The sequence below is a fragment of the Camelus bactrianus genome, chromosome 29 (genome assembly GCF_048773025.1).
Source record: "Camelus bactrianus isolate YW-2024 breed Bactrian camel chromosome 29, ASM4877302v1, whole genome shotgun sequence".
NCBI lineage: Eukaryota > Metazoa > Chordata > Mammalia > Artiodactyla > Camelidae > Camelus > Camelus bactrianus.
The window spans coordinates 3,705,478-3,733,221 of record NC_133567.1 but is presented as its reverse complement, the minus strand read 5'-3'; the positions used below and the strand labels follow the sequence as shown (position 1 = coordinate 3,733,221).

Here is a 27,744-nt window from a genome sequence, read left to right as displayed (position 1 = left end):
AAATTCAATCAAATTCATATTGGTAGTAGTTTGTATAGATGTGCACATGCTTACCACCAATTACATATCTTTAAAGTTTCAGAGTAGGCCTAGAGATGTTTGCTTTTATTTTTGGTATACTTTCACTAACATTATAAATGAAAATATCTCATTCACAATTTTTTAAAAGTAAAACTCAACAAAACCCTCAGATTCCCTGACACCATGAAAAATCATACTCAGCAACTCATATCAGACAGAATAAACCCATTTTCGTAAAATGACCAAGATGGAATAGGACTACCCTATGCATAAACAGGTATTTGGCAGCTATGCCTACAAAACAGAAACACTAATAATTATCTATTAAGTATATTCATGAAATAACTAAGTAACAACAATAATAACTGAGATTCACCCATTTTAGCAATAAATAGAGGAATTAAAACAACTTAAAATGTGTATTATTCCATGTTTAAATGAAATAAAAACTAAAATTTAAGTATAAAAGGCAATAAGTACTTTCGCATAGAGCTAAAATACTGAGTACAATGAATAATGAGATTAGCCACGCCTGCAAGGAGAATTTACAGCCTATCCCACACTCCAGGGTGTTGAGGGCCTCCTCCTCCCCTATCCAAAAGATAATGTCACATTGCATGGCATTTCCTAAGGAATTATCAACCTAGAGTACAGTTAACCAGCATTATCTGGCTAAATAAACCTCTTTTTTTTTTAATAAATAAAAAGTGGATCTAAGGACCTGTGATTTTTACTGGAGTAACTTGGGAAAGTAGAGCATGTATGCAGTTAGAGATTTTTAAAAATATGTACATCAACTAACCTGAGCTCAACCGTGATACTGCACGGCATTATTTAGAGAAAATTCTGTAACTACCAGAGTACCGCTTAGACATATGCCACAGGGTTCCTCTCCCACTTTGATTTTTTCTCTAGGTACTACATGCAAAGATTAAAAAACATACTTCATCAATTTAAACTGATACACCATTTATTAACTTGAAAAAAAAATCTTTAAAAGAAAAATTATTAGATAATCTCTATGACTCTTTCCAGCTATAAATATAACCAATTTCAGTTCAGAACGTTTCTGATCCCCTCGTTTTCTGTAATGAAGGAAACTGGTCATTTAAGATAAATCATTTTGCTGCTGCTGGTGAGGTTAAAAATCTCAGGGCTAAAAATAAAGGCTATATATTTAAGTGACTTACTCTTTCTGCTTTCTGACCTAGCATTTCCCTTGGGATGCACACGATGAGAGATCCCTGGTAATCTAGCAGGAAGCAAGTACTTCTGGAGGTCATAATTTCCTGGTTTAAACGGCTCCCTTCCTGCTGCCACCACAGCTCCAGAGCTCAGGATCACAGCCTGGAGACTGGGAACCTAGAAAAAAAAACCAGAGTATGGTCCTTACGTGAGCAACACGAAGTTTTGTTCTTTCCGTACAGTGAGTTTACAACTGAGTTAATTCAACCACCTCCTGGACTTGAGCGAGAGAATCAGGAAGCCAAGCATTTGTTAGGCACTAATGATGTATATAAAACGACTAAGTACGGGGGGGGGGGGGGGGGGGGTAGACCACACCCTTACTCAGCCTCCAGCTGGCGGAGACTGACCGGTCTTCTTCCATCAGAACCACTGAGCTCTTTAACAGGACGTAGTGCTGCCTGTCTTCCCCACCCAAGGATCCAGCTGAGAAAGGGCCTGCAGGACACGCCAGGTCGGCAAGGGACCACTGTGGACACGCTGTCCCCTGCCGGGGACTCTCCCCGGCCCGTCAGCTGGTCCCAGAAGATGCCTGGCCACTCCTTCCCAAGAACTGTTGAGGAGACTAGATTCTGCGTCAACCCGTCTACAACTCTGGGCTCGGGGAGGGAGTGTGAGGGAGGAGAGAGGCCTCGGGCCCACGCCCCGTCAGTGTCCCTCGCGGGAACCGAGAGAGCAGCCACTCCAGCGAGCCAGCGCCCGCCCACGAGCGCGGGGGCGCGCACGCTCACACGCACGCACGTGGGAAGAGCCTTCCTTCCCCAGGGCCGCCACCACGACCCTTGCCGCGACGGCGCAGACAGGAGGAGCCCGCCGAAGTGCTCACCTTCCGCCCGTCCGTGGCGTACAGCTTGGTCACCGGGCGCTGCATGACCTCCGTCAGGTGCTGCAGAAAGACCTCGAAGCTCTGCGTGACCCGCCTGCTCAGCACCACCGCGCGCCTCGTCTTCGGGTCGCCATTCCTGAAGACCAGGAGCCTGCGCGGCGCGCGCAGCATGCCGGGAGCGGCGGGGGCGGGGGCGCGCTGCGCGTGCGCGCTGAGGGCCCGGCTGCTGAACCAGGGCCGCGGGCGCCGGCGGGCCTTGTCCAGGTCCACCGGCTGCACCTTCCTGCCGTGGGAGCACAGGTACGACTGGCCGTCCTCCAGCTCCTCCAGGCGCGTGATGCTGTGCCTTCCCCGAGGGGTGCTGATGTTCCTCACCCCGAACGGCAGGGGCACCTTCCCCGACAAGTTATCCAGCAAAGCATCGAACGTCTTGAAAGAACGGGGGTTCACCACCACCCGGACGCCCCCAAACTGCGGGTCTCCGCTCTTGTAGAAGCTGATCCTTTTGGCCACGACAGGCTGAGCGACGCGCAGCTGGCGAGAGGAAGGAGCCTGACCTTCGGAAGAAGTCCGACGGATCATGGCAAAGCTAGTGGAGAGAGTTCCGCTCATGTTGATCGAGACCTGGAGGCGGAAGAAAATTGTTCATCTTCACAGCAACAGCACCACGTGCGAAGGCCAGCTGGTTATAGTTGTAGGTACCCAGGCTCTTCCTAGGATTTCATTCATTCATCTATTCATTCATTATACCACCTATTTTGAAAGGTAAGTTTCAAGGGCTTACAATAAAAAGTCACAAAAGAAACAATTAAATAAGGGTAGATATAATTGAAAGATAAAAACAATCTAAAGACACTAATAAAAGCCTATGTAGGTAAATTATATACACCCATGGAAAACTATACAACCCGTTAAAAATGGCTATAGTTCTGTATTGGCACAGAAAACTGATCATGAGCTACTACTAAGTGAAAAGGCAGTTTACAGAATACACCCACTATGCCATTGCCAATGTATATAATATTTATTACAGTAGCAGAAGAAAGTCTGAAGTATACACAGCCCAGTGTTGATGGTGGTTATCACTGATGGCAGAGCTATGCATAATATTTGTGTTTTTCATACATTATCAAATTTTGTGGATCTTTAACAAGTATTATTGAATAATTTTTTAAAAAAATAACGGAGACACAAATCAGAAACCATCCAATGAGAAGAGTAAAGAGAGTTTTGTAATTGATCGATTTAGTTCTGCATGTCCTGGCAGTCAGGGAAAAGGGAGGAAACAGAAAAAGGTTATAAAGTTCATATTGTCTGTTGGATGGAATCAAATGAGTTCATCTGGAGAAAACTGTTTCCTGACATTAAATTCTAAAATAAATGTATCACATATATCCTTAAATAAGGGCCATATTAAGATGGTTCCATTACAGATTGTAGAAAATGCAGGTAAATTATCTAGCACACTAGTAGTCCTACTTTAGGAAACACTGCACTAAGCAAATATTTTTGGAATGAATGACAGCATTGCTGTGGGCCGCTGAAAATGGTGCAGTCTGGTTACTGCTCCCACTAGTGGTTCTAAAATGAAAACTTCAGGAGGGAATTTAAGAGCCATTTTCAGCCAGTCGCTGAGGTGTCCCACTTCCCAACTGAAACCAGAGTCTGATTAACAAGTGAGCAGCTAGCGGGAGGGTTTATCCGATACCTAGCTGCTTTTTCATTTGTAGTGTATTGTGGCTATTTTCTGTTGTTTTAAATCAATGTAATTATCGGTGTCTTTTGACAGAGTAAGAGTGCCCTGCAGCCTTGAAGACAAACTGAACAAGCTAAATGAATGTGATCAGTGTTAAGAGATGAAAAAGGCATATTTGTCATTATAAATCAGCTATAAATCTGGCCCAAATCACCTACTTAAATGTTTGCAAGCTGTTATCTAAGACACTTCATTTATCTCCAATACAATTTGCAAATCTTATTTATATATAAAGAAAATGCATTCAAAGATCAGCTGAGAAATTAGATGTGTCTCCTCTTCTCTCTCCCCAAGCAGTTTAAAGTAATTACAATACTTAAGACAATAAAGCTGCTGTAGCAGGCATGCGCATCAGGAGCTGGGGAATCCAGCTTTGCGGTGGAGTCAGCAAAACCTCAATCTCTCCTCACCCTCCGCTGATAAGCTGTGGTCTGACCTGATAAACTGGGCCACGCTGCTGAGTCTCAGGCCCTCACCAACTGTTAAGAGGGAGGAAATCCTTCAGTGTTTAAACAAAAGACTTCAGAACTCAGTAACTCCAGTTACTTTCTAGGCTGGTTTTCTTACATATTTATTTGAGAATTTTTTACATGGATAGTGTTTGAGACACGTTTTTCACCTAATTTTGGAAAGTTATATTCATCTATATGTAAATGCATAGTGAGGCTTTTAATTTCAGTAGTTTCCTGGATCTCACTAGTTGGAGAGCTGCTGACCTGGTGGTCATGTTGGGAACACAGTTATGTAAGCTGATATGCTAAGGGTTTTGTTTTGAGGTTTTTTTCTGTTGGTGGTGGTGGTTTTTGTTTGTTTTTGGCTAAAATAAGAAAAAGGAGATTTTGTGTTGGAACCAAAAAGGAGGCCATGGCAGATAGGGACAGTTGACGGGAAAAAATGGCCCCCATTGTCGCTATCCCACTGCTGCCCAGCCCTGCTCACTGGTTTTGAGCCTGATGCATGAAGAGAAGACGCTGAAGTTACCACATCCTGGGACGATGCCCTGTGCCCCGCAGTGGAGGAGCATTTGCAGAGAAACTACCTGCAGCAGGGTGGTTGCCAGGCACCTTGATGCGGAGGCTGTAGCAAAAACAAAACAAAGATGCAAGTTCCTGTGATCCTAGTTGCGTGTAAGAGGATCCCTGGAAACTCCTGGAAGTCACCAGGGAAGTTCTGGAGCATGTACTGAGATTTTGCATAAGTGTGGGTGAGGTTTAAGAGCCTATGATAAGTAAGGTGGGCGTCGCGTGTGTAACAGAAGACGGTGAAGATTCAGCATTATTGTTGAATAAAAGGATCTCTGTGGATACAGTGCCTAGAATCATCACTGGGGGAGAGAGTGCAAACTAGATCCTTTCCAGAGGGAGTGTTTCATCTTTGCCTTGACATCATGTGTGTCTCCTACAGTGTCGGTTGGAAATTCACAGAGTAATTCAGTAGCAGAATTGAGGAAGAGTCAGGGTACCTTGAAAATGTCAAGGAGAGATGCTGAGGGTGGGAAGAGACAGTGGTTTCCAGAGGAAAGCTTATATAAAGCTTAGATGCCAGAGGCAAAGAGTGGCGGGGTTGCCCTCCAGGAAGAAGACGAGGGTTAGCGCAGCATCTGCCAGTGCAGTGGACAGACCAGCGACGTGGTCGGTCGGTCTTGACAGTAGTGTCCCCTTTTGTGAAACAGAGCTCCCAGCCCTTCACAGCTTTTAGCTACCCTTAGTTGTGCACCTTTCTTAGCCAACTTCAAAGACTAATCAGAACTTGGATGGAAATTCTGAAATGTGTCTTTGCATACATTTTAGATAATAAGGTTTATTCTGAGCCCTCTGACCTTGGGGCAAGGCAGCGGTGTATTTAGGGGCCATCTAAGGAACAAAGCGTGGTCTAATTCTTCTCCCAGCAGGTTATGCTGGGGGAAGTGGAGGTGGAAAGAGGGAACAAGAGGAAACTAGACTCTGAAGGCCCTCCACTTGCCCCAACACTGACTTAAAACTTCATACCTCCAGCTCAGATTATATTGAAAATCTGCTTCTACTGAGTTGACAGCTGGCTACCAATACCTTCCCCTCTTCTCTGCCTGCTCTCCATTGCTCAGTCAGACCATGGAGCTGTCTTGAATACTTATAATGCTTTTTAAGATGAAGCAGATTTTTTTCAACACCCTTGGTTTCACTAGGTTCAACCATCGTTATCTTTATGCGTGCCGTTACTGCTCTCAGCTGTCTGTGCTGCTCTGAGCTAAATAGTTGCCTCTACCGAGAGGGCTGTGTCTTCCCTCCGCTACTCGCTTGACAAAACGGATGACAGATTTACAGGATGAAGGGGTATCATATCACTAATTACATGGTAGGAATTCGAGCAATTCATAAAGAATGAAGTAGAAAACAAAAAACAGAACTGGTATATTCATAAACCTGGTTCTGTGGCAATTCAGAGATCTGCTATTGCACGAAAAGTTAGTCCATTTCACGGATCCTGACTCTGTGGGTTGGGCCTGGGGTGGGGGTTCAGAGGGGAAGTACACCAGCCCTTCCCCATGGCAGTCACAGCACTGTTGAATTACAGGCAGTTGCCTTCTTTAATATACTGCACAGATTCTCTAATGAGCAAATAGTGCTTTTATGATGAGGAAAAAAACATTTACTTATATTTGAATATATTAGCACTTCTCGATTTCCTGATACTGAAGCTCCCTCATACTTCAGTGTCAGCATACTGTGAGGGTTTCTGGCATATGTGTGTAAAGATAATAATTATTAGCAATATTTATTCTTTTTCTAATGGTTAAAGATGAAACACAAATACGTAGTCTAGATATAAAAGGAAAGTAAAGTCCAACTAGCTGAAATAGATTATTTTCAAAAATAAAAACTGTGAAGTTTTGTACTTACCAGAACTTGAAACTTCCCTTATAAAGAAAAGATGGTTAAGTTGTTTGAATAATTCCCGTAAATGTTGCTGGATGCGTAACCTCGTTTCGTGCAAAGAAACTAATGTCTTCGGATTTATTCTTAGTGTATACACTCAGGGATTGAGGACAGCCAATTAATTTAATCCACGGTGATGCTAATCTCCAGAGAGAACTCACCTAAAGAGAACCACAGCATGAAGCTCTCCTATGTGCTTCTGTACGCTGAACATCCAACCACAATCGTCTGCATTTTTAAACAGCTTTATTGAGGTGTAACTTACATGATACAAAATTAACCCATTTAAAGTGGATTCAATGAGATATTCACAGAGTTGTGCAACCATCACCATGATATAATTTTAGAACACTTTCGAGCACTCCAATTTTAGAATGCCCCAGAAACTTTGTGCCCATCCCACCCCCCGCACACCGGCCCTACCCAAGCAGGAATCTCCATCTCTATGGAGTTGCCTGTTCTGGACGTTTTATATGAATGGAATCCTACAATACGTGGTCTTTTGTGACTGGCTTCTTCAGTCACCATAGTGTTTGAGGGCCATCCACGTAATAGCATGTATCAGTGCTTCATTCCCTATTACTGCCAGATAGTCATCTATCTTATGGATTTTTAAAATTTATTTTATTTATTCATTCACCAGTTGAAGCACATTTGGTTTGTTTCCAGTTTGGGGTTCTTATGGATAATACTTCTATGAACATTTGTGTACAGGTCTTCAGTGGTATCATTTCTTTTTTTCTTCTTCCAGTTTTATTGATATATAATTAAGATACAGCACTGTATAAGTTTAAGGTGTACAGTAAAAGGGAGAAACTGCCTACCCTAGCCAAACACCACAGGAAAAAACAGCCCACCCCACCCTCCTCTGCCTTACCAAGCCTTGACTACTACCATTTAGCGGCAGCGTGGCATCTCTCCCTTCCCTGTGTGGGGATGATACAAGTGAAGACCAAGCAGGGAACCAGCACTTCCATTCTCACCTGGCAGTGACAGAGCCACTGCTCCCCTCCCTGCTGGCGTCAGAGGAGGCCCAGAAGAAAGCCAGAGCTTTCACCACCACGCAGCAGCAATGAGGTCACCCCCACCCCCAGGGTCAGTGAGACCCCCAAAGGAAGCGTGAAGTCCCACCTCCCTCAGGGCAGTGAGGCCCCCTTTCCCCAGGGGATCAAATGAGTCAGTGTGGGCAGTAAACAGGTGTGCTTCCTTCCCGCTGCCAGCAGAGTGTCAGTGGAGACCTGGTAAAACGCAAGTTTTAAACTGGATCCACAGTTTCATAACATAGTGCCCAAGTGTCCTGGATATAAGTTTTAAAAAGAATTCACTTTACTGAGAACCAGAAAATCTCAACTTGACTGATAAGAAACAATTAACAAATGTCATCATCAACATGGCACAGAGGTTAGAATTATCTGACAACAACGTTAAAGCAGACATCATAAAAATACTTCAACAAGCAATTACAAACGCATCTGAAACAAACGAAAAAATAGAAGGCCTCAGCCAAGAAATAGAAGATATAAAGAAGAATGAAATGGACATCTTAGAACTGAAAATGTATAATAACTGAAACGTAAGAACCCAGTGGGAGGTCTCACCAGCATAATGGAGAAGACGGAAGAGAGGATCAGCGAACGTGAAGTTAGAACAATGAAACTTACCCACTCTGAGCGACAGAGAGAAAATAGATTAAAAAATAATAATAATGAACAGAACCTCAGGGACCTCCGGGACTGAAACAGAAGAGCTAACATGTGGGTCATCAGAATTGCAGAAGGAAAAGAGACAGGGGTCCGGGGTGAAGGGGGTGGCTGAAATATTCCCAGATACAATGGCTGGAAATTTCCCAAATCTTGCAGAAGACAAACTATGATTCAAGAAACTGATTGAATCCCAAAGATAATAAACTCAAAGAAATTCACACCAAAACCCATCATAATCAAACTTCAGAAAATTAAAGACAAAGAAAAAATTTTGAAAGCAACCAGAGAGAGATGACACATTACATATAAGAGAAAAACAATTAGACAGATTTCCCATCAGAAACCACAGAGGCCAGAAGGAAGTTACAAGCACTTTACAGGTGCTAAAATGAAAGAACTGTTGACTAGAGTTCTGTGCCCAGTGAAAACATCCTTGAGGAACGAAGAGTAACCCAGACACGCACAGATGAAGGAAAGCTAAGAGAATTTGTCACCAGCAGACTTATTCTAAAAGAATTTGTAAAGAAAGTTAGCTAATAGAAAGAAAATTATGAAAGAAGGAATCTTGGAATATCTGGAAGGAAGAAAGAACAACAGAAAGACCAAAAATACAGATAAATAGATTTTCCTTCTCTGTAATTTTCTAAATTATGTTTGACAGTTGAGGCAAAAAATGTAGTATTATATTATATGGTTCTCAATGTATGGAGAGGAAATATTAAAGGAAATATTAAAACAAATATAAATGGGAGGTTAAGGGGAACCAAGTTTTCTGCACTTAAACTGGTAAAATGTCTACATCAGTAAAGTGATAATTTTGTAGGTGCAATGTAATACCTAGAACTACCACCAATATACACGAAGAGTTATGCTCAAAAACAATGTAGAAAAATCAAAATGAAACTGAAAACTGCTCACATTTCCCAAAGGAAGGCATGAAAGAGAAAACAGGGAAATGAAAAAACAAAGAGAACAAACATTAAAAAATAATATGGAAGACTTAAGCCCTAAGATAGCAATAATTACATTAAATGTAAGTGGTCTCACATACTGTATGATTTTGCTTACATAAAATTTTTGAAATGACAAAATCACAGAGATGGGGAACAGGTTGGGGGTTTCAGGGGTTACGGATGGTGTGGGGGGTTTCAGGGTAACGGATGGTGTGGGAGAGGGGTGGGTGGGACCCTAAGGGGCAGCAGGATGAACGTATCTTCAGTTCTGTATCTCGACTGTGGTGGTGGGTACACGTGTGATGAAATGACAGAGAACTAGACACACACATTTCCATCAACCCAGAAGGACACTTTGTCCCCGTCTACAGTCATTTCTCACTTCCACCGAGAGCCCAAGGCAGCCACTAATCTACTTCTGTCTCTACAGATTTGCCTATTTTGAACATTTCATATAAACAGAATCATACGACACGGAGTCTTTTGTGTCTGGCTTCACTGATTTAGCGTAATGCTTTTGAGGTTCAGCTATGTTTTAGCACACAGCAGGACATCGTTCCTTTTTACTGCTGAATAGTGTCGTAGTGTATGAATATACTGTTATTTTGCGTATCTGTTCACCAGCTGATGGACGTTTGGGTTTTGTGACTAATCCCGTTAGGCAACAGATCAGGTCAGTTTTTAATGTGCTCCATACAACTCAATAGGCATAGCCCTTCGTCTGGAAGTCACTGCTAATGAGGCAAACACGGGAGCTAAATGAGGAGGGACCAGAATGCCCAGTGCTGTAGCAGACTCGTGCTCCCACTTCTAAAACTCACAGAGGACTAAACTGTTACAAGCTCCATGGATAAACAGCATCTATTTATCTACCCCCAGCAGTGCTGTCATAGTAATAATAGTAACAACAATAACAATAAATAGTTGACTAATCGCTTTGTGCCAGGCACCATACTTAACGCTTTAAATAAACTATTTCACTTAATCCTCACAACAACTCTATGAGGTACATAGTGTTATTAACTGTGTTTTCCAGCTTGGAACACTGGGGTCAAGGAAGGAATAGTACTTAACCAAAAGACACACCGTTAGTAAATAGAGGAGCCACTTTGCAGTAATGTTCTCCATCTAATGTTGAAGCCTCTGTGTGTGTTGAGGCCACACTGTAGAGGGTCAAAAATGCCTGGCGAAGGCGTTTATTCCACAGAACGTGGGAAAGCACTGAAGATTTCTGAGCAGGGAGATGACATCAGAACTGAGCATCTCACTGACACTGTACATCCGATGATTTGGAGGGAGGAGACTGTAGTGACAGAAACTGGTGAGGTGGCCCTAAAAATAGTTAAATCAAGAGTTCCTGAGGGCCTGACTTATACTGATGAAAATAGAAACAGAAAGGAAGGAAATAAGTCCCCCAAAACTTCAGAGGTAGACCCAAAATAACACAACAATAGGTTGATTGCGGAAGGCAAGGAGATAGGTAATTTATTTAATCCCCTAAATGAACAATCTACTGGAACTAAAGAAGCCAGCGCAGAGCATAGTTCAGCAGGCATTGCATGAAGCAGCCGGAACACAGATGACTGTAGGAGCTGGCTTTTATCAAGTACTTGCCATGTCTTTGTTTAAAGGGGTAACTCAAGTTTGTCAAGCCTGGAGAAACTGCAGTGCCATTAACAACCATAGACTATGTGACAGGAGAGATTTAAGTCAGGAACTATATAAATCCATTCCATTTGTGACAGACTTAGTTTGAAGTCATAGACATCATTAGTGATGTCCAAAAAGCAGTTATTAGCATGACATTGCAGATGGGGAGAGAGATCAGCATAAGAGAGATTTTAGAGGCATTCAAGTGAGGGCTGTAATTTGTGTCTTGTGAAAGTAGTGAATATTATTATTCACGTAGTGAAATGAGCCAACTCTAGAAATTATATAGTATTGACAGTTGTGACATGGTTAAAGCCTATGATGGACACAGTAGTCTAAGTTATGCTGAAATAACAAAAAGCCCCCAAGTTCACAGTGGAATTTCACATTTCCATCACTGGCTGATCAGATGAAACTGATCTGGATACACTCAAAATTCAAAATGATCCTGATTAAAGCATCTTGATGTCTAGCGTAGTCTTATGGAGAATTAGTGTTACTGAGGCAGAATTCTGTATATCCCAAAACTGTACATTGAGATCTATCGTTTCTGTGATTAATATTTATTTTTTAATTCTGGACAAATTAATGAGTTATAATCACTTGGTCAGAATTTGATAAGTACTATTTCCTAAATGAAACAGTAAAACAAAACAAAACAAAACACTGTTGCTCTAAAAACTTTGCCTATCAGGGGTAAATCACCTTTTCCATTAAGTCTTCAAGGGTGTTCAAAATACTATAAAAGAGTCTATTTTACTTAACCAAAAAAGGAATAACTTCACTATTATTGAAGGAGAAGGTGGCTATCCTCAAAATACATATAACCAACCTAAGTTTAGACAAGCCAATCCAAAAAATCGTTCCTACGTATCTTGACAGAACAAGTAAGTAGAACTTCAATTTATACTTTTCTCTCTCAGTTGATAAACAGTTCTTGGGATTTCACATCAATTTTTGGAGGCAGCCAGTAAAATTCAAAAGCGATTTGGAGTAAATTTCCCCTGGTATGTGACCAGCATGCTGCCACAGGGGACTATTTAGATATGTGAAGATCCTAACTTACTGCAAAGAGATGACAGCGGAAAGTTCCATTCTGTTCGTGCGATTAGGTTAAGGTGTTACTTTAAAATGTTCAGAAGGTCTTTCTTGCTTAGAGGAAATAGACGTTCCTGAATAAAACTGCACTATGCATACATAAGGACTTTCTTATTTTAAATGATAAATGTTCATTATTTTTTAAGAGTGAGAAAAACACCTTGAAATTCTTTTAGACTGACTTAACATTTTTACCTTAAAAAAGAAGACATTGGGATATTCTCTCCAAATAGCAGTTTTTTTCTAATCCTTACCACTAATGCTGTCAACGAGAGCTTTCCTTTCCTGTTAAAGAATTTTTTTTTTTAATCTCAGACATGGTCTTTTTAATGCATTCTGAAAATGGAAATTTCTGAATTCTAGTTGAAAATCTTAGGATGTGTATTTTTTATGGATGTATAGATGACTTACAGTATCATACTAGTTTCAGGCCTACAGCATAATTATTCGATATTTTTAGAGATTGCACACCATGCAAAGTTATTATAACATACTGACAACACTCCCTGTGCTGTACGTTACATCTCTGTGACTTACTTATTCTATAACTGGTAGTTTGTACCTTCACGAATTTCGTCCCTCTCCTACCCCTTCTCTCCTTTGGCAGCCACTAGGTTGCCCTCTGTATCTGTGGGTCTGTTTCTGTTTTATTTGTTTGTTTTGTTTTTTAGATTCCACATATAGGTGAAAACATACATCTTTAATTAACAACTTTCATAATAATTACACTGTCTCTAGAGGCACTTTACCTGACTTAAAATCCTGAGTTTCTCAATTCTTTCCATCCTAGTACCTCTAAGGAAAGGGGAAAGTGAATACCTAATTGTAGACTGGAGTTTGAACCAAAGCTGGAAATTGAAGCTTTAATTTTGCCTGAAAAACAGCATGCCAATTTTATATCTGTCTATACTGTCTTTCTGTAAAAATGACTCAAATTATCTTTCAGCAAATACGTTGAACTGTATCATAATTGTACCCCACGGTTTCCAAAAACTCCCTGTAAGCACACAAGCCAAGAATATGTTTCTGATAAGAAGTGGAGCACGTGTAAAAGGAGAGGGAAGGCAGGCAGACGGGGCTGCCAGTCCCCGCCTGACCCAGCGCGGTCTGGCCGCCAGCCCTGAGGCCCTACGCAGGGCAGGCTCGGCCTCCCCGGGCTGGCTGTGCACGGTCTCATCCTCTCTAGAAGCTTAAAGAATGGCTGAGTGCCTTCTCAGCTGCATGGCCCTGAACTTCAGCCTCCTGCGGGCCAGTCTGTGTTTCAGTCTGCGGTTCTCGATCCTGGTTCATGCTCCACTTCTCAGGGACAAAAGGACTGCTCTGAGCACCCCCCTGACCGGACTGAGGTGGCCCTTTCCTGCTTCCGCCCAGTCAGACGCCCTGCCCGGTATGAGTTCTACTGATGAGACTGCAGGCTAGACACAAGTTCAGAGTGAATGGTGACTGCCCTTTCCCTCTCACCAACAGCCTGGCAGGCCTTGCCCCGCTGAGGGTCTTCCCTAAATCTGGTCTCACTTACTCCCTTCCCGGTACAGCCGTCTGCCTTTGTCCCGGCGAGCCCTGCAGCCTGCCCTCTGCTCACACTGGACGTGGCAAGTATACCAGATGGCCAGGGGATGAGCTGGCTTTGTGAGTGATTACCAGTGAAGTTGCTGATGTGGGAGGGAAACAGACAGCTAACGCGTGGCACAGAATCCCAGGCTAAGAGACTGCGATTTACCACAGCACAACTAACACAGATCTATGAGAAAGACAAGGACAAGCCAGAAACGGTATTCACCATGATATTCTAGTGGCAGAAGGCAACGCACACAGAAGATGGAAGAGACTGGGGAGAAAACACAAGGGCCTACTGTACAGCACAGGGAACTGGATTCAAGATCTTGAAACAACCTATAAGGGAAAAGAATCTGAGAAAGAACCGAGATATATATATATATATATATATATATATATATATATATATATATATATATATATATATATAACGGAATCACCTTGCTGTACACTTGAAACATTGTAAATCAACTACATTTCAATAAAAAAAAATAAAAAATAAAAAATTTAAAAACAAACAAAAGACTGGAGAGAGAAATATAGCATGAAAACAAATCTTTAATAAATAAATCTTTAATAATTGGCCTGGCATAGAATGGTGGCTCTGTAATAAAAGCAAAAGATAAGACAGATTTGGAAGAAAGATTCTCCAGCTGTTGACAGTGGATTAGAAATCAATCAGTCAATGAATTTTAAGGTCCCATATTTGCCAAGCACTGTTCTAGGCACAGAAGAGACAGCAGTGAACAACACTCAACCCCTGTTCTCCAGGAACCATCCTTCTAAAGAGGGAGCTCCTTAAGAAACTAAAAATAGACTTACCATATGACCCAGCAATCCCACTCCTGGGCATGTGTACAGAGGGAACTCTAATTTGAAAAGACACCTGCACCCCAGTGTTCATAGCAGCACCATATACAACAGCCAAGACATAGAAGCAACCTAAATGTCCATTGACAGATGACTGGATAAAGAAGCGGTGGTATATTTATACAATGGAATACTTCTCAGCCGTAAAAAAGAATAAAATAATGCCACTGGCAGCAACGTGATGGACCTGGAGATCATCATGCTGAGTGAAGCAAGTCAGACAGAGAAAGAAAAATACATAATATCACTACGTGGAATCTAAAAAATGACACAAATGAACTTATTTACATAAACATAAACAAACTCACCAATGTAGAAAACAAACTTACGGTTATTAGGGGGGAAAGGGGTTGGGAAGGGATAAATTTTGAATTCGAGATTGGCAGATACTAACTACAGTATATAAAATAGATAGACAACAAGTTTCTACTGTACAGCACAGGGGACTATATTCAGTATCTTGTAGTAACCCTATAACTGAAAAAGGATATGAAAAGGAATATATGTATGTATGTGTATGACTGAAAGATGATGCTGTATGCCTGAAATGGACACAACATTATAAACTGACTATACTTCACTTAAAAATAAAACAAAACTAAATACATCACTAAAGGGGAAACTAATAATGCAGTAGCCACTGGTCATCGTCTTGTTCAACACACATTCCCGAGCCTGCTCCCTTCGCACCTTCCTCAGGGAGGGCGGAAAGCCAGATTCTCACTTCTCCATCTCTCGGGTTGGTGATCCAGGTGACCTTGTTGAAGCCAAGACAATGTAAGGGAAGATCTGAAGGAGCACTTCTAGAAACTTTTGCTTTCTTGATAAAAGAAACAGACACAGCTGGTGCCACCCCCATCTTCCCTCTCCCTGCCTGGAACGTGGGAGTAACACAGGGAGCTGGTTAGCGACAACATGCACAAAGATAAACACTCACGCGTGGAGAACGGCCACGTAGGAAGAGAGGGGGTCCTGACAGCTGCGGGAGCAGCTGGGCCAAGCTGGTAACCCCCTAACTCTTCTCATTATACGTGAAAAATCCACCCTATTCCTGGTACCAACTGCTGGATCGGGACTCTTGGTGGCAAGAGACCAAATCTGACCCTGAGGATTACACAGAAAGGAGTCTATTAAAAGCATACTGAGTGGCTCACAGAATCTTCGAGAGGTCTAAATAATAATGCCCTAACTTAAGATTTCAGGGACAAAGATATGAAACCTTTCACAGAACGGGTCTGGTAAAGAAACCACCTGGACACCAGAGCTCAACGTGCTACGACTCGCACCCTCGCCACCTTCCCACCAGGGTCACAATCGTCCTGCAAATAAGACCAACCTGGCACAGGCCCCTCGGCTGAGACTCTAACCAGAAAGCGCAGTCCGCAGGGAGCCTGCCGTCACCCTGCTCACTTCCACGCCGCACGACTGGCTGTGCCTCTAATGCAGAGAAGTGGACAGAAAATACGCAGCTCATCCAGCAGCTCCAGGAAGAGATGCTCTTTGCCCCATAAAGATTCACAAGGTGGGTGGTCTCCCAAGCTCAAACAAACAAACAAAAGTTGCTGATGCAAATAACCTGACATAAATGGCAAATCACTGTTATGATTGCTTGCAAAAATGAGCACAGTTATTCCCTCCCTCCCTCCACACCCCTTCCCAGTGTCATCTGTAGCTCCTCCCATCAAGAGGCGCCGTCTGTTTTCCCACTCCTTGAATGTGAGCTGCTTTGACCAACAGGATGAAGCCGAGGGACATTATGGCAGCAGCAAAAGCAAATCTCAAGAGAACGGGTCGCTCAGCTCTCCCAAGAACCTCCTGTTACTCAGCATATGAGTAAGCATGGGCTGGCCTGCAAGACTAGGAGAGAAGCCTAGTGCAGGTGGTGCAGTCACCCCGGCCAACGGCCAGCTGGCCCTCAGCACAGAGCCACCCACCTGAGTACAGACACGTAAGGAAGCCCAGTCTAACCCAGAAGACCACCCATCTGGGCCCAGTCCCACTGGCCTGCCCAACTCATAAGCTCAATAAATGCTTGTTTTAGCCACTAAGTTCAGGGTGATTTTTTTTTTTAAATGCTGTAAAAGCTAACTGATGGAACTACAGGCAGCAAAAAAAAGAAAATTAGCAAATAAAATAATTTCGGGGGCAGAAGTGATTTGAAAAAGATAAAGTAGGGTAACTTGGTAGAAAGCGAGGAAGGCCAGTCAGTTTCTCAGGAAAGTCCCTTCTAAGAAGGGGATGTTTAAGGTGAAACTAAATCTGGAAAGAGAAAAAACTACCCCAAAACATAGAAGAAATATATTCCAAACAGAAAGGACAGAATATGCAAAGGCCCTGAGGCAGAAATGAGGCCAGAGAAGCTGTTAAATCTGAGCGAGGTGGCGAGTAAAGAAAGGTGCCATCAGAGGAGGAGGAGGCCAGGCTGCTCAGGGCACCAGGCCGTGGTGAGGAGTTCAGTTTTGTTCTGGTGGGGAAGTCTGATTTGCATCGTGGAGAGATGGCTCTGGTTACTGTGCAGAGGACTGACGTTAGAACAGCAGGAGTAGAGGCTGGAGCCTTGTAGGTAGGGGCTGGGGCAGTCGTGGGAAATCTCTGTCCCTTCTGCTCTCTTACGCTGTGGACGTGATATTGCTCTAGAAAATAAAGTCTATTTTAAAACATCAGAAAAAATGGGAGAAAAATGGATTTTAAGAGATTAGTAGGAGAAAGAGAAAGAGACGGAGGGAGGGCAGAAGTTGGCAGCCCGTCAAAGTTACTGAGAGCAGCTGCGTGTGGGGGCCCCTCGCTAGCACCGCCGGGCACCGGCAGGAAACAGCATGTGGGGTGAAAAGAGTGGGGACTTCAGGATCACGTATGCCCAGCAGTGAGTCTAAAGGCCACCACTGACTGCTCCTGTGCACTCGGGTGACTTACCCACCTGAGCCTCCATATCTTCTACAAAATATAGATAAAAATAAGTATCTCAGAGGCTGCTTAACAGTTCGACGAATAGCATATGTAAAGTGCTGGGCCAAGTGCTTTTTAAGTCGTAGACATTCTAGCAGTGTTTGTTTAATCCCCTTTCATTTTCCTTCCAGAGAGAAGATCTAGTATCCAAATAAAGGCCGAAAACCAAGGGATATTGAAATCAAGGTAGACCCATGTCTGGAGATGCTGTAAAATCAGCATCTGTCTTTCTTCCTATAAATCTCACTCAATGACGTTCCCCCCGATACTCTCACCTTCCTCCACCTGCAGCTTCAGGCACCAGCTTCTGACCCACAATGTCAAGTATAAAACTTCAGGCTTGGAAGGGGAAGGTATAGCTCAGCGGTAGAGCGCGCGCTTAGCATGCATGAGGTCTTAGGTTCAATCCCCAGTCCCTCCATTAAAATAAATAAATAAACCTAATTACCTCCCCTCCTCCCCCCAAAAAAAATTCAGACTAAACTGAAATGTCAGTGTAGTGTCCAAAGCCTTTTCTGTTGCCAAAGCTTGTCATCCATTACCTTCCGGGGCCCCCGCTTCCCACTGAATACAGCAAGGACTTTCCTAAACTCCAGCCCAGCTGTCTGCTCTGACCTTCACCAGGTGCAGACCAGCCCGGGCGCTGAGCTGACTCTGACCTTGGTGCTGGTGCCACGATTAACTCCCTCTGGGTCCCTTTCAGTCCCCTTCGGTCTCTCCTATTGCCTCTTCAGCCTCGCTTTTGCGCTCTCACTCCCAGCTCCCTTCCTTGTGCTCACCACCAGTCTCACTCTTCCGTGACAAGCCATCCTGAAAGCGTGGTCCGCTGTGGGAGCGCTGCTTCTGCAAAATTGCTTCTTTAATCCTTATAGCACAACGTATGCTTCTGCCTTTGGATGGGCTCCGCATCCCAGGGAATCACTTAAATTGAAAGATGCTCCCTAATTTGCAGCTGTAGTCCAAGGCTAAAATCACAAGCTGACCTGCCAATGGCGTTAAATTCCTTATCAGCAGTGGATGAAGTCTTCTGTGGATGTAATTCAAAAATAGCAGGGGACAGAAGGCAACCTGAGGGGACAGCTTTGCTTGGTAGGAGAAGAAATTTGCAAGACAGGATTTAAAAGGGACTAAACTTAGCGTATGAAATGGCATTTTTGTTGTAATTTTAAGCTTTATAAGTAGAATCTATAAATACGTCTGAGAGAGAGAAAAAAAAAAGTGCCGAGAAGCCTAAAAGAAAAAATAGACGTCTATTAGAAAATGCAAAAAAGAGGCCTTTCCATAGACTCACGGGAATCAGAAACAGGAAAGTCTTCCACCACCTCGTTCACTTCCCTGCATGCTCATCCAGTCTCGTTTTAGATGACCTGAGAGTTCTTTATTTTTTAACGGTAGTGCTGAGGATTGAATCCAGGACCTCTTGCATAATAAGCACACTCTCTACCACTGAGTTACTCCCACCCCCAAACCCAGCCCCAGAGTCTTGACTTGAGGCGCTTCGTTTGTGAAATCATTCTGCTGTCTAATGGGCCATCACAAGCTGTCAACTGTTCCAGCCATTTAGCCTACATTCTCAACCTTCCAGGAGGTTCCAGAGGCTTCCTTGGCCGTCCCTGGCTGCACAGTCCAGATACAGTGCTACAGGGCATTTTCTCTTCCTTGTTGGATCTACCTTTAAAATACCTAAGAAAGGTGAAACCGCATCAAAACCACGATAGCCATTCTCTAGAGATCACTGGGCTGGTTCAGAAGAACCCGAGTCCTGTGTCTCTGTCTCCAGCAATATGAACCATCCCAGAGGTTCAAGAATGTCTAAGTTATATTTGCTTCCCACTGTCCAGACAGTCCACTGAAAAACACAGTCGACACCACCAGTTAGGAAATGGCTAACACACGCAGGCATATTACACCAGGGGCTTCGTATACATCGGCTCTGACCTCACAGCAGGCCCGGGGAGACGGAGCCTTGTCTGGGGTCCAGAGGCAAGGTAAGTGCAGATTGGAGCCAACATCTCAGTTACGTCTGTCTGGCTCAAACCCTTACTTTTTCTGCTGCCTTGTGCCATTACTACATCCCCTTTGTCAGAGAGTGGCTCTCGCAGTCCAAACAGGTGTCTCCTGAGCCAGGCAGAATGTGAGGATGAGGGCGGAGCAGACCATCACACCTCCCGGGAGATGAGCTGCCTCTCAGGGCTCTGGAGAGAGGGAGGCGAGCACTGCAGGCCCACGGATGCGGGCTGATTTTGAGAAGGGGACTGGGGCATGGACTTAACTCACAGGGATGAGGAGCCCAGACACAGAGGCTCTGGGACACCGAGGTATGGACCAGAACAAAAGGAGCCCTGCCTCCCTAACCGGCAGCAAGCAGGACCAAGAAGCAGCAGCGCCAGAAACTCAGCAACCACATGCAGCCTGCTGACCTGGCGGCTTCAGGACCCTGGACTCATCCAAGGCTTTGAATCAGAAGCTGAGAAGACTCATGGGACCAGGTGTTTTAAAGAACCAGACCCAGAACTTCTCCCTGACCCAGACCCTATGCAGAATGTTAGGACTCATTTCTGCAGGTGACTCGATAACCCCAGACTTAACAAAGAGGGGTAGGATCCAGACACCCCGCCTTCATTAACCAAAGTGACCTGGGAGAAGCGGGTCCTGCAGGAAGGCAGGTCACCGATCCCTCCCTGCAGCCCGGCCATCAGAACTGAGCCTGCTTTTTGCATCTTTATGGGCAAAAGTGCTGACTAGGCTCATCACCAGCGTGCTCAGTTTTCTCCCTCATTTGAGGAGAAACGAGGAGAATCATCAAAGGCGCCGCCCGCACATCGTGACCGGTTTGCAGCCGTGTGTCAGCTGAGATAACAGTGGGAATCTGGGTCCTTGAGGCCCTGATCTCGGTTTCCCAGACAAAAGCTACCCTGATTAGATTGGCGGTTCTTGAAACAACACACAGCGCAGCTTTGGGGACTTGCAGCAGATTCTGAATGGGAACCAGGTCGCCTCTAGACCCAATCGCAGGGTCGGAGCACGGAGACAGGGCTGGAAGGCTGGTGAGGCCCCGCTTCCGTGCAGAAGTGACCGCACCTCCCTCACTCTTCAAGGGACAACAGACCTACTCCTAAGAAGGGCAGACGGCAGGCGTGAGCTGGAAGCCCAGCCCTGGGGCTTACATAGGTGCACTTAACTCTCCTGAGACTGTTTCCCCAGCTGAAAAGTGGCTACTGTGCTGCTCGCACAGGGCGGGGGGAATTAAAGGAAGTACCCCGCCTGCAGCGCCGTGTCCTGTGCTCAGCCAACAAGAGTCCTTCCTCTGATTGACGGGACCGAGGGACACGGCTGCTCGCTCTGCGAAGCCGCAGCACGAGGTACTCTTATTTGAAAGTCACAGCGTCATCCTAGGACCCTTGTTTTGGAGATTTTAAAATATTTCACTTCCAAAACAAAAACCAGAGGTAAAAGAGGTACAGAATGGCCTTTGGAAAATGTCAGCTGGTCTGTGTCCAGTAATATTCTTCAAGAAATTATGTGATTCCTGAGCCCTTTCTCACTCTGTCGTTAGAAAGTACTTCCATCTTCTTTCTGGAAATGTCTCCCCAGCTCCTCATCAGTGGGGTCCGTCCAAGCCTGAGGCCGCCCAGGCGCCACGTGTAGAGCTGGCAGAGACACTGCTGACGTGCGGCCTGACAGCGTCACACCTGCACCTGAGCCCGCCTGTGCCCCTTCCCGCTGTGCCCCCCGGGGGGGATTACACAGGGTAAGCCCCCATTTCCTCATCTACAGTATGCGGAGCCCATCACAGTACATGCCTGGGAGCATTATTTTGAGATTAAATGAAATAAAAAGTAGCACAGCGCCTAGTAAGACATCACGTCGGCCGTACTGCTATTAATCAGCAATTTATAACACAGTGACGGCTCCGTAACACACTGATGCAGTCAGAAGGGAATGTGAACTTAACAATACACTGTTCTCAGCGTTGCATAAACAACAAAGTATTTTTTCACATAAGGAAACCACATGGACTATAAACTTTGAATGCAGATTCACTACTTCTAGCACTTATATTTCGGTTAACACAGTGACAGTGACATTTTCCCCTTCACACGGAAATCACATATAAATGATGGACTTTTTTTACACCAAAAAACAGACAATTTTTTCCCATCCACTCAGGTAGCTTTCTCTTATTTAGAGAAGTTTCTATTGCCAATTTTAAATCGTAGAATCGTAAATAGAGCAACTAGAAATAAGAGCACTGCACGGACGTCTAAAACACATTCCAGTCTATTTAATCGAGCCAGGCTTTTCACAAAGGTCTATGACGTTGGACGTGGGGCTACTGATAACCCCGCCCACACCTAGGACAGCCTCCCCGCCACATCCCCGTGGGCCAGCGCCTCGGGGAGTCTGATCGGGAAGCAAAACCATGAATTTCCAGACGCAAAGTGGAAAGAGATTACCTCTTGCCCTGAAATACATCACTTTCCAGTGTTTTCACTTCCAGACTTCTAACATTTTCCGTGCCGTTTCGGATATAACCAAAAGAGGATCGATTACACTCTGGTCCCAAACACAAGTGGGAATCTCTCGGTGAGAATCTCTTCCTTGTCACTCACGTGGCATCATTTTTTTCTAACATGGCTGACAGTGACTTTTCTGACATGTAACATCCTTTGAAGACTGTCTTTAAAGCCTGAGAAGAAGCCCAGCATCAGCAAGCAACGCAAGAGAAGCAGAAACGCACGCTTCCGTGGCCGCTGCTGGAGCCCCCACACGAGCAGCTGCTGCAGGCTGAGCACCAGCAGCGATGGGGGAGAGTCTGACGTTCTGTCGCACCTTTCCTCCTTCGGGCACGCAAGCGGCACCTGGGCTGGGAACTTCCCAGGACACTTTGAGGACCGGCTCTACTGGCTTATCGCTGCAACTCTGCTCCTTGCCTCATGACAATGTTGAATGAGACCCCTTTTTTTTAGGGGAGGGGGTGGGATATAAAAAGCGAAGTTCTGAAATCACATACTGTTGAAATGTAAATCAAAGCATCCTTCAATCTGAGGGAGAAGCTACGGCATTGAGAGCTTCTCTCCCTAGCTTCCTTCGCATCAACATCTCTGTGCCTCCCAAACATTAAACTAGAACTAAGACCATTCATCTCTTTCTCCGGAAGTGGCTGCTTTCTGTCTCAAGCTTAAATTCGACAAAACCCTGACAGTCTGGCCTCCCTCTCTTTCACAACAACGAAGGTCGCATCCTTAAAAAACCGTTCCCCACAGCCGACCAGCGTGGTCAGCAGACGTTTCCACCTTTTTTCTGTTTGCTTTGGAAAGGCTGAGTGGAAAGCAGAGTCTACACCTCCCTCGAGCCACTGCCTCATTCTTGGAAAAAGAAGGTGATGACTGATTTAGCCAAACACGGTTACGACTTCTGGTCTATTGTGTATCCTCCCAGCAACCAAGGGTCACGGTTTTATGACAAAATAAAGAAAAAGGGTTAAGATACATTGAACACTGTAAGAAGCAGTACAATAGAAGGAGAGGGCATCTGAAAATCTCTATTTATAGTAATGATGCTATTATTAGCGGGAGTTTTAAGCCAAGATTATCAAGACTGAGTGTGTACACCCTGAAGTCTCCCTGGTACAAGGAAAAATTCGGATGTGGTTCCTGAACAGGTTATCAGATACTGACAGAAATAACCCTTTGGAAACTTGGTTATCATGAGGATGGAAATGACACATCTGACCCCTGTGACTCTAACGCCGCAAACCCACCAGGGCGTGACCGCCGGGCTGAGCGGGGACAGCGCCCTGAGCAGAGGGCATGTGTCCCATGAGCTGTGCCATTTTTTTTAAAGGTTCTCAAGTTTTAGTAAGCTCCTCTGTACACACATTTATTTGCTACTGAAAATTCAAATAGCACATCAAAAAATTTTTATTAAGATTCAAGTTCTTGAAAACCAGAGAATTTGCTTAATGCGCACTGCTCTCGTAACACCCTGTTCAAACCACCTTACGCTTTCTTTACAGCCCTTCCACACAAGGCAGTTTGATTCAGATTCTCGAGACGGGGTTTCATCTCACTGACTCCAGGCTTCTGCAGCCGGCAGTCCTTGAGACCTGTAGTGCTTCTCTGTGTTAAATCAAAGTGAACTAAAGTATATTCAAGTCATTCAGATGCAAACGACATAGGTTCCTGATAAGTGCCTGTACGGAGGCAGAAAGGAGATGCAAGAAAAGACAAAAAATCAGAGAACCTACAATACAGGCATTAAAATATTGGTGCCCAGTCTGTCCGAGCTTCGAGTAGCTTTCCCCAGCTTCCCTCTGCGCTGAGGCGAGAACCATCTCATATCCACGGCTGATAACAGACAGGGAAGTATTTGATTAACTTCTTTTTCTACTTGCACAGCCCAGTTCCTTACAGAACTTCTGTGCTTTCAACACTAAAAGGACCACACAATCCAGAGAAGGTTCCAGCCACAAGGGTCCTTTGAGGTTACCTACTGCAGCGCTGGAACTTTCCAGACGGTGCGCTGATGTCCAGACAATAAAGTGACTTGCCAAGGACCACAGAGCTAATGGGTGACAAAGCTTGAATTGCTTCTAATTTCAAAGGCTGGGTGACTTTCATTAAATTGCTGACAAAGTCACTTCTCTAAATAATTGTCCATGGATCTGTGAGAATAAAGGAACTCCTGCAGCGGCCCTTTTTGGTGGATATGCAGCCACGTGGGCCTGACGTCAGTTGAAAACTCCACATGGAGAGAATTTTCCATACTTAGCAGACAAGTTCCCTTAACCGAGCAAGCCCACCTCTTAATTCAGCGTTTCCTCTGCCTTACGGTTCCTGCTCACAAAAGACAACAAACAGGACTAGAGCCGGGGAAGTAACACAGCCTCCGTGTCCTAAAAATGCTAGGTAAGGGGCACCACCCTTCAGCACAGAGGGCAACGTGTGACGAACTCAGTCCCCCCAGAAGACGTGGAGTCCCGACCCCGGTACCTGTGGATGGAGCCTTACTTGGGAGCAGGATCTGGGCAGATGATCACGTTAAAATGAGGTCACCAGGGCGGCCTTAACCCAATATGACCGCCAACCTTATAAAAAGGGGAAGTTTGGACACTGACGGGCCCTCAGGGAGGACACTATGTGAGGATGAAGGCAGAGATCAGGTGATGCTTCTACAAGCCAGAGGACCCCAAAGATGGCCACAAACACCAGAAGCTGGGAGAGAGGCAGGGAACAGACCTCTCCCTCGCAGCCTCAGTAGGAACCAGCCCCACCGACACTAGGATTTTGGACCTCTAGTGCCCAGAGTCATGAGACGAAGAACTTCTGTCCTGTGAACCACCCAGGTCGTGGGCCTTTGTTTGGCAGGCCTACCGAGCTGGTGCTGGTGCCTCATCTGAAGGAGGCGGAGCGAGCTGCACCAGCCGTGCATCCTCACTCCTGGGGCTCCGTGTAGGCGTGGGCTGTGCAGAGGCCCTGATCCACGCCTGGCCCTGGCCCCTGGTCCTGAGAGGGGACAGCAGCCTGGGCACGGCGCACAGCCGTCGACAGGAAGACGCAGCCCCTGGGACCGGAGTTGGAGGCTCCCAGCGAAGGTCGGCTCTAACAGGTCACGACAAGTGCGGTGGCTGCTGTGGAAGCACAGAGGCTGCCCTGGGGAAGCTGGACTCGCCCGTGGGTCAGGGGAGGCCGGAGTGAGGGTGGGGAGTCCCGGGGAAGGGACAGCCCAGCCGGGGGGAGGCGGGAGACCACGGGGGGCTCCGGTGACACAGGCCCCCGGGCTGGGCAGGCTCTGTCTGCAGCAGCACAAGTCAGAGGAGCCCTTGCTTCCAGACTCCGCGGGGAGTCACCGCCAAACCTGCTCACATGTGGGTTTCTGTCGGGCCTGACGGCACTCTTTCTGTTTTCTGTTTAAAAGCAGAGTCTGGCCTGCCGCAACCAGAAATGATGACCGCGTGCCGACTCTTCAATCTGGACCATGAAGCCGGTTTCCCTTGTCAACACGTTTTTGGTCCTCAGGTTCCTGCAAGAAGACTTGTTCTGTGTGTTTGCTTATTTGTTTGAAAATAGCTAAAAACAGTATGACACGTACTCCAAACTACACGAGAGGAAAGACACACAGAACTAAATGCTGATTAAGCTGGTTTCTGAAGAACGAGGCCCAGACTCTGTGAGAGTTAATGCTGGACCGTCCTGCCCTCCTTCAAGGCAACCCAGGAAGAAAGGCATTTGGGCCGTTGGATTTTACATCTAATTTTTAAGATTTTTTTGTTCTGCTCCTTGCATTATTAATAACTACAATTAATATTATTAAATACTTAGTATGTACTGGGCACTGAGCAGAGCTCTTTACTTTCATTTTTTTCCTTAATACACCAGCCCAGGAAAGAAGGGACTGGCATTTCCTCATTTTAAAGATGTGGAGACTGACGCTTAGCATTGTTAAATGACTCAGCAACACGGAAACCAAGTGACGGAGCCACGTACAAAGTCACCAAGTTCTGAATTCATGAGGGCCCTGTAGGCCTCCCCAGATCCCGTCTCGGGTGTGATGTGTGGCAAAAACTGGAGAGGTTCTCAGACATCCCCGTTCACCACTGAGCACTCGATTTCCATCTTACAAAGCCTGACAGCACCTGCCTCCCTCCACTCATGCTCACGCCAGCTTCCTGAAGGGCAGAAGAGCCCCAGGTGAATGTCCTTGCCCACAGCAGTCAGGTCAGCTGAGACATGTCCAGGCCCAGCCTTCTCTCTCCCAAGCCCCACACTTATTACACTGTGACATCTAGAAGCTTCCTGGTTTTTCAGAAGATCAATTAACAAACTCTCATGGACACCATTTCTGGCCAACTGATCTAACTCAAGGCAACAAGTATTTTTTGAGCTGTATGGCAGGGATTGCTAGCTGTATCTAAAAATCCCTTCTTCCTTTCTTTTTAATAAAAGGACTCTGACTTTTTTTAAGCCAAGCACATTTCCCAGTGTCTGTCACAGCCACCCATGGCCAGGTCACTGTTCTAACCACTGAGTTGGAGGCAGCAGTGTTGCACAATTCTTTCAGGAAGAATCCTATATATGGAAGGGTTCCCTTTTTTGTCCCCTTCTTCCTCCTTGCTGTTCTAGAATGTTATTCAATGGCTGGAGCTCCAGCAGCCACCTTGGACCACAAGGTAACCTTAGGAATGGCAGCCAGTCACAGCAGAGTGGATGGAAGAATCTGCAATCTCGCATTATAGATCCACCATCCCAGCCCTGGACTGTGGATTCACTTTTTTTTTTTTAATAAGAAAGAAACATATATATGTCTATTTTTCATGATTCAGTTTTGTGCAGCCAAAATTATCAGAGAAGCATGACTGTGTGCCAAGCATTAGGCTGGAGACAAATCTCTCCCCGACTCCCCGACCCCCGTTACACATACTCAGACAGTAAAATAAATAATTCGGACATTTGGGCAATGCCTGATCTAATGAAGCGATCACAAACAGATCACACCAACCACAAACATTACTTCTAAATATTTTTACAGAAATGCTTCAAAGGACCCTGAAACTTTGTAAAACATTGTCAAATCCATGACTTTATAGATTCTTCTCCCACACAGAGTGACTTTTTTTTTTTCTGAATCCACAAAGTGGGAAGTGAGGTCTGCTTCCCGCTGCTTGCTGCATTCAGAGACCGTTACACTGAAAATGACCACCTCAAACCAGGAGAAACATTCTTCCTCTCCATCCCACCTGTTAAAAAGCTGAGTTCTGGAAATGGCATGCCTGTATTTTTACTCTGCTTTTCCTCAGGAAGCCTCCTGATAATAAGTGAAATGCCCGTGACCTTGATAAGCTCTGAATTAAGCTGTAAAAAGGCGGACTTTTGTAGCTCCCTGAAAGGTAGTTGGATCCGAGGCTGTATAAAGAGCTCAGATGTTGATGCCCATGTTAACCTGGCCCTTCACCAAAGTAGAATGGAAGTTGTCTGCTCGTTCAGCTGAGCGCAGGCAGCCTCAAGTGTCTGAAGACCCTCACTGATGAGTCACAACGGAGCGCTCTGTGACTAGAGGGAAGTTTGACAAAACATGTCAGACAGGCACTTAGACGTACGGAGACAAAATAATTGCCTATTTTGAAGTTTCTCCTTTGAGATTTGTCTGGAGAAGCAAAAGCCAGACTGCTTCCTGAGCTACAGGGATTCAAGTATTCAGATTA

The 27,744-nt window shown here is 45.1% G+C and overlaps 1 protein-coding gene across 1 annotated transcript in view; it reads right to left on the bottom strand.

Annotated features, from left to right (window-relative positions):
• Positions 1-27,744, bottom strand: part of RP1 (RP1 axonemal microtubule associated) — a 240,092-nt gene that overhangs the window by 140,676 nt on the left and 71,672 nt on the right. Inside the window, exons 5-7 of the mRNA XM_074354881.1 lie at positions 6,728-6,924; positions 2,093-2,716; positions 1,212-1,383 (exon numbers count right to left, since the gene is read on the bottom strand). Of these exons, the coding sequence (XP_074210982.1) occupies positions 1,212-1,383; positions 2,093-2,704 (784 nt within the window). The 5' untranslated portion in view covers positions 2,705-2,716; positions 6,728-6,924. The remainder of the gene's footprint in view (positions 1-1,211; positions 1,384-2,092; positions 2,717-6,727; positions 6,925-27,744) is intronic.